General features: G+C 39.0%; 1 protein-coding gene across 1 annotated transcript in view; it reads right to left on the minus strand.

Annotated features, from left to right (window-relative positions):
* Positions 1–20,976, minus strand: part of LOC124596466 (E3 ubiquitin-protein ligase UBR5) — a 354,797-nt gene that overhangs the window by 201,424 nt on the left and 132,397 nt on the right. The window contains exon 21 of the mRNA XM_047135607.1: positions 5,430–5,557. Coding sequence (XP_046991563.1) covers positions 5,430–5,557 — 128 coding nt within the window. The remainder of the gene's footprint in view (positions 1–5,429; positions 5,558–20,976) is intronic.

Genomic DNA, 20,976 nt, shown 5'->3' on the forward strand with positions numbered 1-20,976 from the left:
GTTCAAGAATCATGAAAGAAGGTTGTATGCATGGAAGAAGCCTGGAGATAATGGAGGTATCAGATAGATTACATAATGGTAAGACGGAGACTCAGGAACCAGGTTTTAAATTGTAAGACATTTCCAGGGGCAGACATGGACTCTGACCACAATCTATTGGTTATGAACTGTAGATTAAAACTGAAGAAACTGCAAAAAGGTGGGAAATTGAGCAGATGGGACCTGGATAAACTGAAAGAACCAGAGGTTGTAGAGAGTTTCAGGGAGAGCATTAGGGAACGATTGACAAGAATGGGGGAAAGAAATACAGTAGAAGAAGAATGAGTAGCTTTGAGAGATGAAATAGTGAAGGTAGCAGAGGATCAAGTAGGTAAAAAGACGAGGGATAATAGAAATCCTTGGGTAACAAAAGAGATATGTAATTTAATTAGTGAAAGGAGAAAATATAAAAACGTAGTAAATGAAGCAGGCAAAAAGGAATACAAACGTCTCAAAAATGAGATTAACAGGAAGTGCAAAATGGCTTAACAGGGATGGCTAGAGGACAAATGTAAGGATGTAGAGGCGCATATCACTAGGGGTAACATAGATACTGCCTACAGCAAAATTAAAGAGACCTTTGGAGAAAAGAGAAAGACTTGCATGAACATCAAGAGCTCAGATGGAAACCCAGTACTAAGGAAAGAAGTGAAAGCAGAAAGGTGGAAGGAGTATACAGAGGGTCTATACAAGGGCGATGTACTTGAGGACAATATTATGGAAATGGAAGAGGATGTAAATGAAGATGAAATGGAGATATGATACTGGATGAAGAGTTTGACAGAGCACTGAAAGACCTAAGTCGAAACAAGGCCCCGCGAGTAGACAACATCTCATTAGAACTAATGACAGCCTTGGGAGAGCCAGTCCTGACAGAACTCTACCATCTGGTGAGCAAGATGTATGAGACAGGCGAAATACCCTCAGACTTTAGGAAGAATATAATAATTCCAATCCCAAAGAAAGCAGGTGTTAACAGATGTGAAAATTACCAAACTATCAGTTTAATAAGCCACGGCTGCAAAATACTAACGCGAATTCTTTACAGACGAATGGAAAAACTGGTAGAAGCCGACCTTGGGGAAGATCAGTTTGGATTCTGTAGAAATGTTGAAACACGTGAGGCAATACTGACCCTACGACTTATCTTAGAAGAAAGATTAAGGAAAGGCAAACCTACGTTTCTAGCATTTGTAGACTCGGAGAAAGCTTTTGACAATGTTGAGTGGAATACTCTCTTTCAAATTCTAAAGGTGGCAGGGGTAAAATACGGGGACTGAAAGGCTATTTACAATTTGTACAGAAACCTGATGGCAGTTATAAGAGTCGAGGGGCATGAAAGGGAAGCAGTGGTTGGGAAGGGAGTGAGACAGGGTTGTAGCCTATACCCGATGTTATTCAATCTGTATATTGAGCAAGCAGTAAGGGAAAGAAAAATTCGGAGTAGGTATTAAAATCCATGGAGAAGAAATAAAAACTTTGAGGTCCGCCGATGACAATGTAATTCTGTCAGAGACAGCAAAGGACCTGGAAGAGCAGTTGAACGGAATGGACAGTGTCTTGAAAGGAGAATATAAGATGAACATCAACAAAAGAAAAACGAGGATAATGGAATGTAGTTGAATTAAATCGGGTGATGCTGCCGGAATTAAATTAGGGAATAACACACTTAAAGAAGTGAATGCGATTTGCTATTTGGGGAGCAAAATAACTCGCGATGGTCGACGTAGAGAGGTTATAAAATGTAGACTGGCAATGGAAAGGAAAGCGTTTCTGAAGAAGAGAAATATGTTAACATCGAGTGTAAATTTAAGCGTCAGGAAGTCGTTTATGAAAGTTTTTGTATGGGGTGTAGCCATGTACGGAAGAGAAACGTGGACGATAAATAGTTTAGACAAGAAGAGAATAGGAGCTTTTGAAATGTGGTGCTACAGAAGAATGCTGAAGATTAGATGGGTAGATCACATAACTAATGAGGAGGTATTGAACAGAATTGGGGAGAAGAGAAATCTGTGGCACAACTTGTGTAGAAGAAGGGATCGGTTGGTAGGACATGTTCTGAGGCATCAAGGGATCACCAATTTAGTATTGGAGGGCAGCGTGGAGGGTAAAAATCATAGAGGGAGACCAAGAGATGAATACACTAAACAGATTCAAAAGGATGTCGGTTGCAGTAGGTACTGGGAGATGAAGAAGCTTGCACAGGATAGAGTAGCATGGAGAGCTGCTTCAAACCAGTCTCTGGACTGAAGACCACAACAACAACATCATGTGCATCTTTTTTTCAGTATTCAATGTGCAGTTCCTGTTTAGTGTCAAACTTCAGGTATACAGTTTTGACAGTTTCTTATATTGTGGCAACAGGGACCTATTTAATAACTGCCTTTGTTTCATTCCGCTAGTCCAAAATACTCAGTCTGTGAATGATAGGGAGACTATTCTCACCAAAAGAATTATCTGTTAAGTTTGACCATATTATGAAACGGATAGATTGCTACTCAACATATGGTGGAGATGTTGAGTTGCCACTGGCACAACAAAAAGATGCTAAACCTTTCAGCCAAAAGGCCTTCTTCTGAATTGCACACACACACACACACACACACACACACACACACACACAGGACCCTCACACATGACCACCATCTCTCGCTGCCAGCATCAGGGGTAATGTGTGATGGAGTTGCATTTGCATGAGTGTGTGTGGGCGCGCGCACACGTGTGTGTGTGTGTGTGTGTGTGTGTGTGTGTGTGTGTGTGTGTAGGTTGTCTAGACCACATTCCACAGACCCACAAATAATGAGTCCATGCACCTTAGACTCCTTGGTAAAAAAAAGAAGGGATGCCCAAAGTAATTAATAATAGCTGCTACAATATACTGAATGTTCACAGGAGGTCAGAAACATATTTTAGATCTCCTCAAATCCATACCACCCACTTACAATTGGAATATTCCACTTTCTGAGAAACCTGCAACATGGCAGCACAATGTGAATATTCTACTTCTACAGAAACATGCAACATGGGACACACCGATCCACTTGACATGGTTTTAGTAGTGATAGTGGCAGCAGTAGTGGCGACAGCAGTGGCAGCATTAATAATGGTGTAGCACCAATTAAAATATGTCCTTTTTCATTACTCGCAGAGAAGTTGATCCCTTTCTTTACCTTATTACATGTATTACATCCTTTCAATAACATCAAAAGGAAAACATTATATATCTCCGATGATACTGAGTGTATAAGTGTTGTTTTGACTTCTCAATCTAATCAACACTTTGTTTTGAAAGCTTAAAACTATTTACAATGAGTGCTAATTCAAAACAAAAACCAAAGTTCTCCGCTTAAATTTAAAGGAATTATTGAACAATTTTCCCTGGATGTTCACTCAGAAGTCTGGCATTATTGCAATAGCACAAGTTATCAATTCCCAGAGGAACATGACCAGAGTTAACAGGGATACAGGGAACAAATGAAAACGAATACCACCAAGTCATTAACAAAATACAACTACAGAACTGTATACAGAGAGATCAAACAATGGAAACTTCAGGTAGGAATATCAACAATGTAGGAAAACAGAGATTCTACTTACTGTAAAGAAGGAACCTGAAGTTGCAGACAGGCACTCCTCATGCACACAACCACCAACTATAGCATTTCAGGCCACAATGACATTCCGGCCCGAGGTGCAGCAGTTGGCAATTGTGTGTGCATGTGGTATGCCTGCTTGTGTGTGTGTGTGTGTGTGTGTGTGTGTGTGTGTGTGTGTGTGTGTTTACTGATGAAGGCTTTATGGTAAATAGTGCTCTGTCTTTTCCTACATTGTTTAACACACACACACACACACACACACACACACACACAGAGAGAGAGAGAGAGAGAGAGAGAGAGAGAGAGGAGGAGGGCACACGTGGTTGACTGCCCAATTAAAGTTTCCCACCAGAGAATTACATTCAAGATACATTCTGGTGTTATTGGAATTCTGTTCAAGAGTGTATAAAGCTAGCCATAAGACGCTGGTTAAGCCACACTTAAGTGCACAAAAACTGAGATGGAAATCAATCAGAAGTATTACTCATCATTTGGTTTTAAAAGTCTTGAAGTAAGTGTGTTTGCAGACAAAATTGCTGGCTTGCAGGTCTGCCTGATATCCAAGCAACTGTTTTTTACATAAATCCAAACATATTTCATACCACCTTTCTTCATCTTCACCTTCAGTTATTTTTTCCTACATTGCTGGATTATGTATGACATTCTGCACATTACTTTATGCTGACAGCTTGTCATACATAGTTTTGAAATATCTATTTGTATTTGTTGTTGATATGTACATACCAGCAAAACATGATTTTGCACAACATCTCTCGCAAGCAACACTTTACAACATTACAAAACACAGTGCACGTGTTGCAGCTGTGTGTACAGTCACTGTTTATCAACAAGCTACCAATGTACAGAGGGTCACATAAAACCTCACAATGTAGAAAAAAGTAAGCACTAAACACAGAGTAGCTGCTGAAATATGTCTGGGTTCACATACAAACAGTTGTTTGTATAACAGGCAGATCAGAAACCCAGTAATTTAAGCCTTTCGCTGCTGTGGACATGCATACACCTCCTGCTAAGCTGTTCTCCAGATGTGCTTTCCTACATTGCAATGGATGTCTCTGTGCATCCTGAGCTACTAAGCTCTCACTGCTGCAGACGAGTTACTTCCATATATTGGTGAATAAAAAAGTTTCAAGTATTTATCATAGAACCTACGTGCCTCACTGCGCGCTACGATTTGCGAGAACCCTCATTTAGATATACTGAATCTTTTATGAGAGATGACGATTATTACAACCACACAATTCACGATGCACAAGAATGTGAATGGGTGCATCATGCACGACCCTATGCTGGATTGAAGCCCAGTAACTCGAGATATAAAAGAGATATCGTTCCCCTCTCAGTTTTAAATAACATTTCGGTATCTTATCACATTTCATTCACTGCAATGTATGTGCTAAAATCAACCATAAACGAAGTTTACATAATGTGTTTTTACATCTGTAAACTCTTTAAAATATCGCGCATTATTTTACTTAATTTGAAGCAGTGCAGTAGTTTAATGTATAATGAAAAGAAATTCAGTTCTTTATCAAGTGAAGATATCACACTGTGAGACTTGTAAAAATAAAATATTTTCACCAAACAGTATTTGAAAAATCACACAGTAAGTATTTCACATCAACTGGAACACTGTGTCTCAGCACAGGCACCAGTATTTGACAAGCAATTTAGCTGTAACAAAAGCCATCCTCATCACAGAATGCAAAGAACATGTCTGTAGCAAGGAAAAGATTGATCAAAAGTCTCGATAACACACATATAACAACCAACCTAGATCAGAAGACGGAGTCTTCCTACTCGATGCAGATGCACTGCGGGGTCTCGATGCTCTGTACTGACGTTGCTCTAGAGACTGCCTACCGACAGTCTGCACCAGGAACAGCAGGATACTCTCCCCTCTGAAAATAATGATGAATATAGTTAGAGATGCTAAAATATTCCTTGCAACAACATAATACATAAAAGTTTACATAAACATCTTTCGTTGGTTAATGCGTGCTTTATTGCAGTGTACATATTTACACGATCTGTGCAGTATTTCCACTTTTATGCACACACAGCCTGTTTCTAGCTAATCAGTTTAGGAATTTTACAACTGCAACATAAACTTAGCTGTTACAAAGTTCACTGCATTAGTGTAACAAATGATGCTGGTCATCTTACGTCTACTCGGACCAGTCCAGTAACTAGCAGAGAGTACCAGTCCCACTCAAGTTTTAACAAAGCTCACAATTTACGGCACTGTCCGAAAACAAGAACTGACAGAGGCCCCCCTGTTCTAAGATGAGTAATAGAAGGCTTGAAGTGGAAACATGATGGGTTCTGTGACAAACTAGTTTCTGACTTCCTCAATTCAAACCGCAGAACAGAGAATTCAAGGGTAACCCTAAGTGGGTGAGGGATGCACTACATGTCAGATGCTGCTTTCCATATGGCTGACCATACGCGAAGGGCATACGAGGGTTTTTAGTTCACGTGGCACTATCTGTTCCACATAATGATAGCTGTAGGAGACTCCCACATACTAGGATAAGATTCAAAGAAATTGCTGCCACAGATGAAACAATTACAATCCTAGTGATTTACTGTTAAAGAATTCCCAAAAAACTGACTGTGTTTGAAGTAATTCTAGGCATAGAAAGTTAGTTAAACACAAAATTGACAGCAGTAAAATATAAGTTCATGTCGCGAAGATAGGCTAATGGGAAATGGGAATGGTGTATTTATCACAGTAGACAAGACACTCAAATCCACTGAGACATAAACTGAAACTGCTACGAACACTTTCTAGACAAGACTCAGTGTCAAGGATGGCCATAAATTTGTAATTAATCTTTCTATTGTCCACAAGGTGTTCACCCAAATGAAACTGAAATAATTCAACAATCCCACAGTTTGCCAGCGAGAAAGTTCCACAATCTTACCATCACGAGTAGAGGAGATCTTAATCATCCAACAACACATCGCGAATATCACCGTTTTTGTAAGCAGTGGATGTGACAAGACAAGACATCTTGTGAAATAGTATGAAAAGCTTTATCTAAAAACTACCTACAACACATAGCTCAGGAGCTTACTCATGATGGAAATACATTAGACCCAACAGTAACATATCTATCTGATCTCTTTGGGGGTGCTCATATTCAAACTGATATCAGTTACCATGAGACAATACTATTAACAATGACTGCTAAAACACAAAGAACAGATGAAACAAAACAAGTAGAAAGTTTTGTGCATTTAGTAAGTTAAATAAATAGGCCATCATCTCACATGTCAAAGAGGAATTCAAAGTATCTACCTATATAGGAGAACTGTGGCTCAAGCTTAGAACGATATACAGACATTTATGTCATAGGACAGTTCATGGTGGGAAAAACTCTCCACGGTAAACAGTCACTAAACAGAAATTTCTACGCAAACAGTAATTTGTGTATAATAGCAGGTCTCAAGATTGAGATATTCTGAATTAAATGTGTTTGGCCGCTGAGAGGGCAATGTATGAAAGCTTCAATGACTACCATAGTACAATATATCAACAAATCTCTCACAAGATACTATGAAATTCTGGCCCTACGAAGAAGCTGTGCTTGGCACCACAGCTAGTGACCAGACATGGAGGTAGCATATCAAAAGGAGAAATATTGAAGTGAAATTTTCAAGTGGTCTTTTATTGGGGAAGATACAGAAACGCTAGCCCAGTTTACTTCACACCACACTGCAAAGATGAGTGATACAGATATTAGTGCCACTGAGACTGAGAAAGTAAAAAATTGCAAATATTCTGTTGGACCCCACTGTCTGATGGGTTCCCTATCAGATGCTATACAGAAATTGCAGCTTAGTTAGCCACAGTATCTACATCTATACACTGCAAACCACCACGAGGTGCATGGCATAGGTCTTTTCCCAGTGTACCAGTTATTTCAAGTTTCTCCCTGTTTCATTCACCTATTGAGTGCAGGAAGAAAGATAAGATTGATTGAATGCCTCTGCACTTGCAGTGATTGTTCTAATCTTATCCTCACTGTGTCTATGTGAGCAATATGTTGGGGGTTATAGTATATTCCTAAAAGTAATCACTGAAAGGTGGTTCTTGAAATTTTGTTAATAGATTTTCTCGGGATAGTTTACGTGTACCTTAAAGAGTCTTCCAGTTCAGTTCCTTCAGTATCACTGTGACATTCTTCCATGAATTAAAAAAACCTGTGACCATTCTCTGTATACATTCAATATCCCCTGTTATCCCTACCTGGTATGGGTCCCACACATTTTAACAATATTCTAGAACCCGTTGCACGAGTGATTTGTAAGCAAGCTCCTTTGTTGACTGATTACAATTCTCCTGTAGTCTACCAATAAACCTAAGTTTATCATCTGCTTTACCCACAACAGAACCTACGTGACAATGCCATTTCATATCCCTACAAAATGTTACACACAGGTATTTGTATGAGTTGGCCGATTCCAACAGTGACTCACTGATATTATAGTCATATGATATTACACTTTTTTCCTTTAGTGAAGTGCAAAATTTTACATTTTTGGACATTTAGGGCAGGTTGCCAATCTCTGCACCATGTTGAAATCTTATCAAGATCTGCCTGAATATTAATGCAGCTTCTTTCGGATAGTGCTTCATTATAGATAACTGCATGATCTGCAAAAAGCCTGATTTTACTATTAATATTGTCTGCAAGGTCATATATACAACATTAACAACAAGGGTCCCAACATACCGTATTTACTCGAATCCAAGCCGCACTTTTTTTCCGGTTTTTGTAATCCAAAAAACCGCCTGCGGCTTAGAATCGAGTGCAAAGTAAGCGGAAGTTCTTAAAAATGTTGGTAGGTGCCGCCACAAATAACTTCCGCCATCGAATATATGTAGCGCTACACATGCATGCTTTGCAGGCACAAAGATAAATACTGGCGCCAAAACCGCTGTGTCAGTAAATACATTAAAAAAAAAAAAGTGGAAGACGAGCTTTTTTCGCCGCCCCGAGTTTCGACCACTACATTTTCATACATTATCCAACGAAGTAAATACAAATTCCGTATTGTTCATCTTTGAATGTAGCAGCATTTCAATGTACTACGAAAATCCGACTGGCAAGACTATTTGCGATGTTTGTCAATATGGCCAATTCTACGTTCTGAATTTTTCCTACCTGTGAGAAGAGATGGTTGCTAATAGGAACTTTTATGAATTGTGAATCACATGCAGTATTCTCTCCACCGTAAGAATAATGCGAATATAAACATTTTGCCATGTATTCTTTCGTGTTTGCTGCTATCTCATTTAAATTCTGTCTGCCTAGTAACCTACGAACCTAGTGTGAAACAGCAGCAAACGCGGAAGAATATACATATCATGCCATGTTTATATTCGTATTATTCTTATGCCTAATAGTGATACAATCAGAAATGAAGCACGGCAATTGATTAGATTTTTAAATCTAAGATGACTAATTTCTGTGCAGAATGTAATGTACACAAGAGGCGTCTACAAAGATTTTCAAACGGAGAAAAATTTTAGCTAAACTCTCGTTCAGCACATCTATCATACGCAGTCTATTATTTGGTTCTTGTTGATCATTATCAAAGAAAGCAGCAGTGTAAGTAACAACAAATACCAGTCTCTTGCCATTGTTTCGCTAATGAGACAATTCCTCTCTTTTTTTATTGTAAGCGGCGGTAGTGCGCACAAAAGCAAGCCATGCCGCGAGCAGCGACAGGTCGTAAACACTCATTATCAGAATGCATCAAACAATGCATGACACAGTACAATAATGCATTTTCAGCTTAGAGTGACAAACACCTATAACAAAGAGAATGGCACTTATCAGATCAAAGAAAAAAAAGCAACCAATTCAAACCAGACGAAGCACCTGAAAAAGGAAGGGTATCCGTATAAATACGGACGGAGCGCCTGACGCATAGCAATGGCTACCTGGTAAAGCTTAACTGCTAAGCTTACGACTCCAACCAAACTGTAGCTGTATCGTCATTCATTCGACCTAAATTGTGTCTCATATTACAATAGACCAACTTTGTTTCGATTTGGAGGTGCGGCCTAAAACTTTTCTCTCTCCTTGAACTTCGAGTCTCAGATTTCAGGTGCGGCTTAGATTCGGGAATTTTTTTTTTCCTGGATTTCGGGTCTCATTTTTCAGGTGCGGCTTAGATTCGAATAAATACGGTACTTCCCTGGGGCACACTCGAAGTAACTTCTACATCTGATGATGATTCTCCATCCAAAGTAACATGCTGTGTCCTCCCTACCAAAAAGTTCTCAATCAGATCACAAATTTCACTTGATATATATCATATGATGTTAGTTTTGACAATAAGCATAGGGGTGGTGCTGCATCAAATGCTTTTTGGAAATAAAGAAATACTGCATCTAACAGATTGCCTTAATCCAAATTTAGTATGGAATCTGACAGGGATTCCATTGGGGCCTGGAGCTTTGTTCAATTTTAATGATTTCAGCTGTTTCTCAACACCACTGACTCTACTACTTATATCATTCATCTTTTGAGTGCTATGAGGATTAAATTTGTGTAATTCTCCTCAGTTTTCCTTTGTAAAGGAAAATTTGAAAATGGAGTTAAGCATTTCAGATTTTGCTTTGTTACCCTCAATTTCAGTTCCTGTCTTGTTCACTAGGGACTAGACATTAACTTTAGTGCCACAAACAGCCTTTACATGTAACCAGGATTTCTTTGGGTTCTGTGAAGGATCACTTTACAATAATCTGCTATGGTAGTCACTGGAGGCATCATGCATTTCTCTCTTGACAGCCAAATGTTTTCATTCAACATCTCTGTATCTACAGCCCTATGCTTTGTTGTTTCACACCTATTATGCAGTAATCTCTGTTTCTCTAGATGTATCTTTACAGAGACTGTATACCATGGAGGTTCCCTCCCATTATGAACTGTTCTACTGGGTACATATCTATCCAGTGTGTGGTCAACTATTCTTTTAAACTTGAGCCAGTGTTCCTCTACATGCACCTGACTTGTGCTGAAAGTTTCAAGTTCCTGACAGAGATATGACATGACTGATTTTCCGGCATTGCCATTCCGGCTCGAGATACAGGAGTTGGCACTCGTATGTGTGTGTGTGTGTGTGTGTGTGTGTGTGTGTGTGTGTGTGTGTGTGTGTGTGTGCGCGCGCGCTAACAAAGGCTGTGGTTGAAAGCTACATGTGAGTGTCTTTTAATCATGCATGTCTGCAACTTGATGTGTTTTATTTACAGCAAGTACCAATCTATTTTTATTTTATTTACATGTCAAGTTCCGTAGGACCAAATTGAGGAGCAAATTTCCCAAGATCTAGGAACATGTCTGCACATGAAATTGCAGCATAAAAGTAGTAACAGATAAAAATGAAATAATTAACAACCCAAAAAAAGTCAAGCCATAAGTTTAAGTAAACAAAATCAACAATATAACATAAGAAACAGCTTAAGTTTCCAAGGAACTCCTCAACAGAATAGAAGGAGTGATCCATGAGGAGGCTCTTCAGTTTCGATTTGAAAGCGAGTAGATTACTCCTAAGATTTTTTAATTCTTGTGGTAGCTTATTGAAAATGGATGCAGCAGTATACTGCACACCTTTCTGCACAAGACTTACGGTTGCCTGATACAACTGCAAGGTGGATTTCTGCCGAGTTTTAACTGAGTGAAAGCTGATTATTCTTGGGAATAAGCTGATATTACTAACAAGGAATGACAGTAAAGAATACATTCATTGAGAGGCCAATGTCAAAATACCCAGACTCCAGAAGCTGGGCCATTACGGAATATGGGGAATGACTCACAATTGGTTCACCTCTTACTTTAACAACAGACAGCAAAAGGTCATTATTCACAGTGTTAAGAACGGCTGTGATGTGGGGTCAGGGTGAAGGATGAGGGATCAGTATTGGGGCCACTCCTGTTCCTTATTTATATTAATGATATGCCCTCTAGTATTATGGGTACCTCTAAAATATTTCTGTCTGCTGATGACACTAGCTTGGTAGTAAAGGATGTCGTGTGCAACATTGTCTATCTTTTCGTAAATTGTTGATGTTGCTCCGTAGAGTTTCCATTGTTTGACATTACTGATTTTTTATCTACTTTACTGAATGTATGTATCTTTCTGCTTTGTTTAGTTGTCCTTTGTACTTCGATAAGCAATGTTGCCACAACCATGTCATGGTCACAGATATCAGTTTCAATGTGGACATCCTGAAAGAGATCAGGTCTATTTGTTCCCATTAGCTTGCAGATACAATTTCACATGCAGCTTCAATTTCTATGTTAGTATATTTGAGTGTCTTCTACACCATGACAAATAAACAGCCTCCATTTCCCTATAATAATAATAATAATAATAATAATAATAATAATAATAATGGTTTATTTGTCCATAATAACTTTTACAGTCATGGACATAGCCAGTCAGTACATACATGAATAATAATAATAGTTTAGTAGTAGAAATAACGTACATACAACATTAAAAATTCTTGATGGAGTACAAACATTTAGCAATTAACAGCTGCTTTAATTTTATTTTAAATGTTTCCTTTTAACATTTTTATGGCATTTGGCAAGTCTGTTGTAAAAAAATCTTCCAGCAGAAAATGGATTATGATCGGTCGCTTTTTTATTTCTGAATTTTATGTGGTAATCCTCTTTCTTCCTTGTATTATAACTACAGATATCACTATTTATTATACTGTGCTCCATATTTTCTTTTACAAACAGTATAGTCCTTAGAACATATAATGAATACACTGTTAGTATATAATACTTAATGAAGTATTCTCTACAGGATTGATGTTTACTAATATTCACTATTATCCTAATTGCTCTCTTCTGGGCTCTAAAAGCCCTATCCATGTACACCGTTGGTGCCCCGCCCCAAATCTCAAAACCGTATTGTAGGTGGGAGTGTCGATATACACGTAAATTTTACATAAATAAGAGACATAAATTTGCCAGCGCATTTACTGATATATGTGGATACTGTATGTGAAATATGTTGCGATTAGAGTTAATAGTAACGAAATAATACATTAAAACGTCATGCCTACTGCGGCAGATTTACGGTATGCACTGAGAAAATGTAGTAAGGCCGGTATTACACTATCAAATTTCTTTGTCCAATATCTTTGTCAAAGATATTTGATAGTGTAATAGGGATCTTTGACAAATGTCGTCCAATATTTGATCAAATCTAGGCTGAGGCCGTATATTTGATCAAAGAAATCGCTTGTCTTCTGTTCACTGCAATGCGATATGTTACCACGCGGAGTGCTAGCATCGCTGCAGCGTTCGGTCGTCTGTAGTGTTTTTATAACCATTGCCGGTAAATACAATTGGTGTGTGCTGACAACTACAGAATTAATAGAGATGTCTGAAGCTTATGAGGCGCTTTACAACGTGAGGCACCCTGAATAAAAAATAGATTAAGAAGATTGGAGACCTAACCTGACCTAACCTAACCTAACCTAACATAACATAACCCTCTCCTGTAGCAAGGAATCGGAGTGTTATAGTGAGCCTGTCTTCTGAAGATGTAGCAGTTCTTAAGTGAAAATTGTGCTTTGTGATATGAGGATACACTTCATTGAGCACATACAGAAATGTATGCTCATCCATTCTTAAGTAATTGATGTACGACTTGACGTCTTCCACTGTAAGCTCACGTAACAAGTTTTGTTGAATGCTTTTATCGTGTCGTCGTAAAACCCACGGCTTCACCCAGATTAGATTAGTTTTTCGTTCCATAGATCCGTGCTGAGGAGATCCTCGTGGATGTGGAACATGTCGATTTTTTTTAAGCTGAAATAAAAATACTAATAGTATGAATAAATACATCATTTGTTTCTATTAAAAATTTCGCCAATGGAGTAGAAGGAGTTGGCCAGTAGTAAGTCTTTCAGGCTCCTTTTAAACTGATCTTTATTTCTAACTAAATTTTATATGTTTGCTGGCAAATTATTGAAGATGAGTGTTCCTGAGTAGTGGACCCCTTTTTGAACTAAAGTAAGTGTTTTTAAGTCCTTGTGCAGATCATTTTTGTTCCTGGTATTGTATGTATGAACTGAGTTGTTTGTTGGAAAAAGAGATATATTATTTACGACAAATTTTATTAAGAAGTAAATATACTGAGAGGCAGTAGTTAACCTGCGAGCCGGAAGTATAGTGAGACTCTGTGATTTGGGCCTACGAGAGTTATAGTTTTTTTTTTGTTTGTTTCTCATGCCTAGATAACTGTACAAACACATCGTTGCATGTATTGTAATAATCATTACATATAATGATCCACATGCAACAATATCTCTACGGAAGTATCTAGGCATGAAATACAAAACAAAAAAAGCTAACCTGCAAATCTCGTACGTCCAAACAACAGTCTCACTGTACTTCTGGCCCGCCAACAGTTTCATTTTCTTTCTTATTTTCCCGCAGTACCAATGCAAGAATCTGAAGTACCCAGTTCTTTGAAGAGGTTCCTGCAGGAGGTCCGTGAATTTACTCCACAAATAATACGTATTACACGCTTTTGGACCTTGAAAACTTTTGTTTGACTTCAAGATTTACCCCAAAATATTATCCCATATGACATTATGGAATGAAAGTATGCAAGCTTTTTCATTTTTATGTTGCCTATGTCTGCTAACACTCGAATTGCTAATACAGATTTGTTAAGGCGTTTCTGCACTTCTGTGGTGTGCTCCTCCCAACTGAATTTATTATCAAGTTGTAATCCCAGGACTTTTAAGACTGTCAACCTCGTATGTATGGTTCCGTTTTCTCCCCCCACTTCTTTTCCGCATGTGCACACAATGCAATTGGAGTACGTAGAACTGCTGCGGTTAATAACAAGTTGTTGTCAGCCATCTTGAACTTTGACGAAAAATTTGATGACAGTGTAATACCCCTTGTAGCGCTACGTCAAAGATCTTTGTCAAATATATTGGACGGAATATTGGATCACATCTTTGATCAAATCTTTGACAAAGAAATTTGATAGTGTAATACCGGCCTAAGCGACAACCTTTTTTCCTTTCATTATTTTGTGGGGGGGTGTCAGCAAGAAAAATTTTCGTAAAGGTTTGAAATTGTATGTAACGTTTGTTGCTAGTCGCTAAGTGTTCTCATTCGCAAGTAGTGGATGCATAATTCTGGGTATTTTCCCGCGGTGGCATCTCATTGTTTATCACGTCATATCTCCTCAAGAATGTGTCTTCTTTTTTTTTTCCTCGGCTAGGAACCTTCGTGGACGTACGGAGAACAAATCACCAAAATTTCATGGCAATCGGATGAATGGTTTGGAAACGCACAGAGGGCAGACATACATACATTCATTTTCATATATAGAGATTGACAGTTATGTTATACTATATGACCTGTTTAAGTATATTTAAATTTTATAATTCATAGTTTAACATTGTGGGGAATGAAAAAAAAAATAAAAAATAAAAAAAATTGCGAGCAGTGGAAATCGAACCCGGGTCCGCTGCATGACAAGTCTTTACCTAATCAATTGCGCTTCGCATGCTACAATGACCTAACTGTTGAAACATTGTTTATTACCCTTTTCGGACGTTCGGAGAACAACTCACCAAAGTTTCATTGCAATCAGATGAATGGTTTGTGAGCGCATAGTAGACAAACATACATACATTCATTTTTATATATATAAATTTTAATGTACATGACAATTTCAGTTTTGTTTACGAACAACATTTAAAGCGAGTTTTACTTCCAAGCCTTTCGTCTGCTTTCATGTAAGCACGACGCGCAATCTGTAGTGCCAGCACTGCAACTGGTGGGCGTGCCTTCTCCCCCCCCCCCCCCCCCCCCCCCCTCCCCCCCACCCAACGGCTCCTCTCCCCTCGCCAGCTAATGCTTGCTTCCTCCTCTCCCCGCACTACTCAGCCGTCTTACAGTTAAAACACTGTAGTGTACTGTAGTGCCAGTTAAATATCTGAAGAATTGTTTATAGAACTTTATGCAGTATACTGTGGTAGGACAGCACTCTCACCATGTGTTATTGGTTTCCATTCAATAAGCTATTTGAATGAGAATAATAAGTCTAGTTACAGCACAATTTCAGCATGAATTTGTTAGTAATTGCTGAAAGATTACAAACCCAATAACTGCAGATCTCGTTTGTCAAAGGGGTTTAATCGTTTTCTTTGTCTGCAAAATGATCATTCCAACATGAAGCATGGCCGGGGTTTTCTCTGTTTAAATAAACTCCACTGAATTGGAAATACTTTTTGCTAAGCATTATATTTATTCAAACTTTTTGTTCCGAACTACACTATTTGCAATGTAAGTTTGCACTTCTTAAAATTTTTACTATCAACATTGTTTATCTAACTCCGTTATACATCACTGGTTACAAAAAGCACGACTGTCTTCCTCCAAGACTGAAAAACAAGTGGTGGGCAAGCCAACATGTGCCCGGAAGTTGTAGATATTCCTGCTTCTTTGGTCTACTGACCACCTACACTCCAAAGATATATGTATATACAAGGGTAATCCCAAAAAGTAAGATCTCCTATTTTTTTATAACTACACAGACCTGTTTATTTCTACAATCATTTACATCAGTTTACAGCTTGTAAATTTAGCTATTTTTTGACATAATTTCTGTCAATGCATTTTTGTAGATGCTGTGACAGTTTTTGTATGCCCATGTCATACCAGCTCGCCGCCATACTGTTCAGAAAGTCATGAACCTCTTCTTTCACCTTTTCGTCGGAGCTGTTTTGCTTTCCGGCAAAATGTTCTTTTAATTTAGGGAACAGGCGATAGTCACTGGGCGCCAAGTCAGGACTATAAGGTGGGTGAGTGATTATGGTCCACTGAAACTGTTGCAGAAGAGCAACTGTTTGCCGAGCGATGTGTGGGTGATCGTTGTCATGGAGAATGTGTACACCCTAGCTCAACATTCCTCTTCTCTGGTTCTGAACTGCCCGTTCGAGTTTTTTCTGAGTCTCACAGTATTTGTCAGCGTTAATTGTGGTCCTAGTGGGCATAAAATTGACCAACAATACCCCTTTCCGATCCCAAAAAATGGTTGTCATGACCTTACCGGCAGACTATGTTTGTTTGAATTTCCGTGGCTTTGGCGAAGAAGGATGCTGCAACTGGCATGTTTGTTGCTTGGTCTCAGGTGTAAAGTGGTATGCCCAGGTTCGTCACCCGTGACAACTGAGTCCAGAAAGTTGTCCTGTTTCGGCTGGAAGACAGTGAAGAAATGCGCGGGAAGCATTAACTTGTTGCCGCACGTGATCCTCAGTCTGCATGCGTGGCACCCATCTTGCGCACACCTTCCAGTAGTTCAATGTTTCCGTTAAAATTCTGTAAGCGGTGCTTCGGGAAACCTCAGGAACCAACGTGCAGAGATCATCCAGGGTGATCCACCGATCTTCACGCATGCTTTGCTCAACCTTCAACACTGTCTCCTCAGAAACTGACGGTCTACCACTCCTTTGTTCATCATGACTATTGGTCCGACCAGCTGCAAACTCTCTACACCACTCACAAACATTTTTGACATCCATGCACGACTCGCCATACACTTCCATCAATTGGCGAAGGATTTCAATCGGTGCAGTGCCCTTTGCATTCAAAAATCGAATAAATGCGCACAATTCACACTTGGCGCTAACATCAAACGGGAGCTCCAGTCTAAACGGCTGCCAAGCCAAGACTGAGTGCCTCAGCGCGGCATGCGCATGTTTACACACAGCGCGTGAAGTACTCTTCATAACAGTATGACCAATTGCCACACAAACAGAGTTCTGTACTTATAAAAAAATAGGAGATCTTACTTTTGGGATTACCCTTGTTTATAAATATATAGCATTTAACATCTTAAACAATTTCATTACTTATTACAAAAGAATATATTCATAATTAAATTAATAAATTAAGCATATTTTCTGGAAACATAATACAATCATGAAATTACTTCAACTCTTTACTATGGGGTATCGTACTTTTCGCTTTAGATGAACCTTATTCCCTACGGTCGATTACATTAGTCGGACACGGCACATTAAGCGGACTGAGAGTCATCAACAGATGTCCAAGTGTGCCCCATGGAAGTGTGTTGGGAGTCTTATTGTTCATTTTTTATACTGACGACATGGGAATTCCAGCTTTTCAGAGCTGATGCATTAGTCTATAATGCCTGAAAAAAGCTGCACACATTTTGAGTCAGACCGTGATATTTCAAATAGATGCAAAAAATTGTCAATTTGCTTTAAATGCACAGATATGTGAAATTTTGCACTTCACCTGGGGGTGGGGGTGTTTGCAATGATGACCCATGACAATAACATCACCGATTCATGATCAAAAACAATCAACTAATGTAAATAATAGGAGTAACAAAGGGAATGATGAAGTAGATGCAGTTGTAGGTAAGGCAGGTGGCAGACATCAGTTCATCAGTGCACTGGCAGGATACTGAGAAACCCAACCAGTCTACAAGAGAGATTACTTACAAATCACTGGCACATCACATATTCCAATATCACTTGTGTGTGTGACCCATATATCAAATAAAACTAACAGGGGACATTTAATTTACTGACAGACACTTTAGAAAGACGCAACTATCACATGAAAGCCTGTTTATAAAATCTCAAGAACCAAAATTAAGAGAAGAAGCTAGATACAATCTCCATGTTCTTATGTATTGATCCCAACAGATGTTAAGGCAAAATTAGGCAAATTCATCATCCAAAAATGACATTCAAACAATCATTCTTCCTGTTCTCCATACACAATTGGAACAAGTAGAATCCCTGGCATGTGGTACCACGCTAAGTACTCTCTACTAAAACACACACACACACACACACACACACACACACACACACACACACACACACACCACCACCACCAACAACAACAACAACAACAACCACCCTAGATATTAATTTTCTTTTGGGAAACTGTGTTAACCCTTTGACTGCTGTTGACGAGTTTACTCGTCATGCTGCGTGCCGCTCCCTGGGTGCTAATGACGAGTATAGTAGCGGTCGCCGGTTTTCCCCTTAGCGCTGTTGACGAGTTAAGTCACACCCGCTTGCCGGCCCCCGAGCGCTGACAAAGAGTATAGGCGCACCGCTACCTGAGTGCTGATGACGAGATAACTCGGACAGCAGACTTCCCGTCCTATGTCTCAGTAGCCTTTAGCAGTTCTGGCTGCTAGCTTGTCTGTTGTGAGCCTAGGCTTCGCACTACAGCTTTCTGCTCATCGGAATTTACATCAGTGTTCTTCGCGTCCTGTATTTTACAAGGAAAATGGCGAGATGTCGTGGTTCCACTGAGGAAGAAATCATGGAGATTCTTACGAGGAGCAACAGTGAGGGTGAACTACTTGATTTTGACGAAAGTGATAGCTCTTCCACGGAGTCCGAAAGCTCCATTCATAAACCATCCACGTCAGCAGGGGTGTCAAAGCAGTCTCATGTTTCAACAAGAGATGTTAGTTGTTCTGAATCTAAAGAATCTGAAAGTGATAGTGAAACTCCTACAAAGAAACCACGTCTTAGTGATACATTTGACTGGAAAGAAAATGACTTTCAGCCAGTTAGTCACGCATTTGATGATACGCTGTCGGGACGTGTGTTAAATAGGGAATGACTCGAGTATTCTGTCAGTTTTCATGTTATTCTCTACACAAGAACTGATGAAATATATAGCTGACGAAACGAATCGGTTTTATTTATTCACCAAGGAGAATACTCCTGAATCAGTGCATTCTCGAATCTCAAAATGGAAAGATACTGGATATGAAGAAATGTATTGTTTCATAGCTGTTTGTCTTCTGATGCCTCGCGTGAAAAAACTGAAAATTAGCGAATAATGGACCAGAGATGGTCTTCTAAATATGCCAATTTTTAGTGAACTCATGTCAAGAGACCGCTTTTTGTTGCTTATGAGAATGTTACATTTCAGTGACAACTCTGCCAATACTGGAGGAGACAGATTATTCAAAATTAGGAACATTGTCAATAAAGTTTGTACAGCTTTCCGTTGTGCATTTAATCCACATCAGAAACTCTGCATTGATGAAAGTTTGTTATTATTCGAAGGACGCTTATCTTTCAGACAATTCATTCCATCAAAACAGAGTAGATTCGGTATAAAAACATTTGTGTTATATGATTGTAAGACTGGCTATGTCTTGGATTTCATTGTTTATACAGGGGCATCAACAGAAACTGAGTTCCACAATTTGGGGAAAAGTGGTGACATAGTGGCTACACTTATGAAGCCCTATTTAGAACGTGGACATACCCTCTACGTTGGTAACTGGTACTCAATCCCAGACTTGTTTGCCTGGCTCCACAGTCATGGGACGAACGCACGTGGTACTATCCGTAAGAACAGATGCAACATGCCGAAACTTCAGAAGAAACTGGAACGTGGAGATATACAATTTATGTGTACTGATACAATGCTTGCTATAAAGTGGTGTGACAAAAGGGAAGTGTGGATGTTGACCACATGTAACACGACAGAAATGGTTGACACAGGAAGGATTGACAGGAATACTGGAGAAAAAATTAAGAAACCACAAAGCATTGTAGATTATAACTTGAATATGGGAGCAATTGACCGTTCTGATATGCTACTTAGCTCTGTCGGATGTATACGGAAAACAATGAAGTCGCATAAAAAGTTCCTTTTTTTTCACAATCTAGATCTGTGTGTTTTAAATGCTCATGTCCTACACAGATCACTAACAGGTCGTAAAATGACGATAGCAGAGTTTCATCTGTCACTGGTAAGGGAACTTACAGAAACATATGCGTTAGAGTGCAGAAAAGCTGGCAGAGGAAGGTGTTCTGATGATAATCCTCTAAGATTTGTGGGAAGGCATTTTCCGGACATTATAACAAGTGAGCAATCCAAGAAAAGTGCGCTAACACGTAGATGCATTGTTTGCTGGAAACAAAAAGTGCGTCGAGAAAGTAGGTACAAATGTAAAACTTGCAAGGTACCGTTGTGTGTCGTACCCTGTTTTGAAAAATACCACACAAAACAGAATTACTAATTGTGGCATAGAACAAATACAATAATGCTATTAGAAAAAAACTTTGACAACAACAAAAAATTATAAAAAGGGAAAAACAAAATTAAAATGTTTTTAACTTCGCCAGTGCCGGTCCAAAGCCCGGATCAAAAAGAAGGATGGGAAACATATTCACAATGTGTAAAAGTAACGCCTAAATTTACAGTTCATGACTGAATTTTCTCTATAACTGAATTTAATG

The sequence above is a fragment of the Schistocerca americana genome, chromosome 2 (genome assembly GCF_021461395.2).
Source record: "Schistocerca americana isolate TAMUIC-IGC-003095 chromosome 2, iqSchAmer2.1, whole genome shotgun sequence".
In the NCBI taxonomy this organism is placed as follows: domain Eukaryota; kingdom Metazoa; phylum Arthropoda; class Insecta; order Orthoptera; family Acrididae; genus Schistocerca; species Schistocerca americana.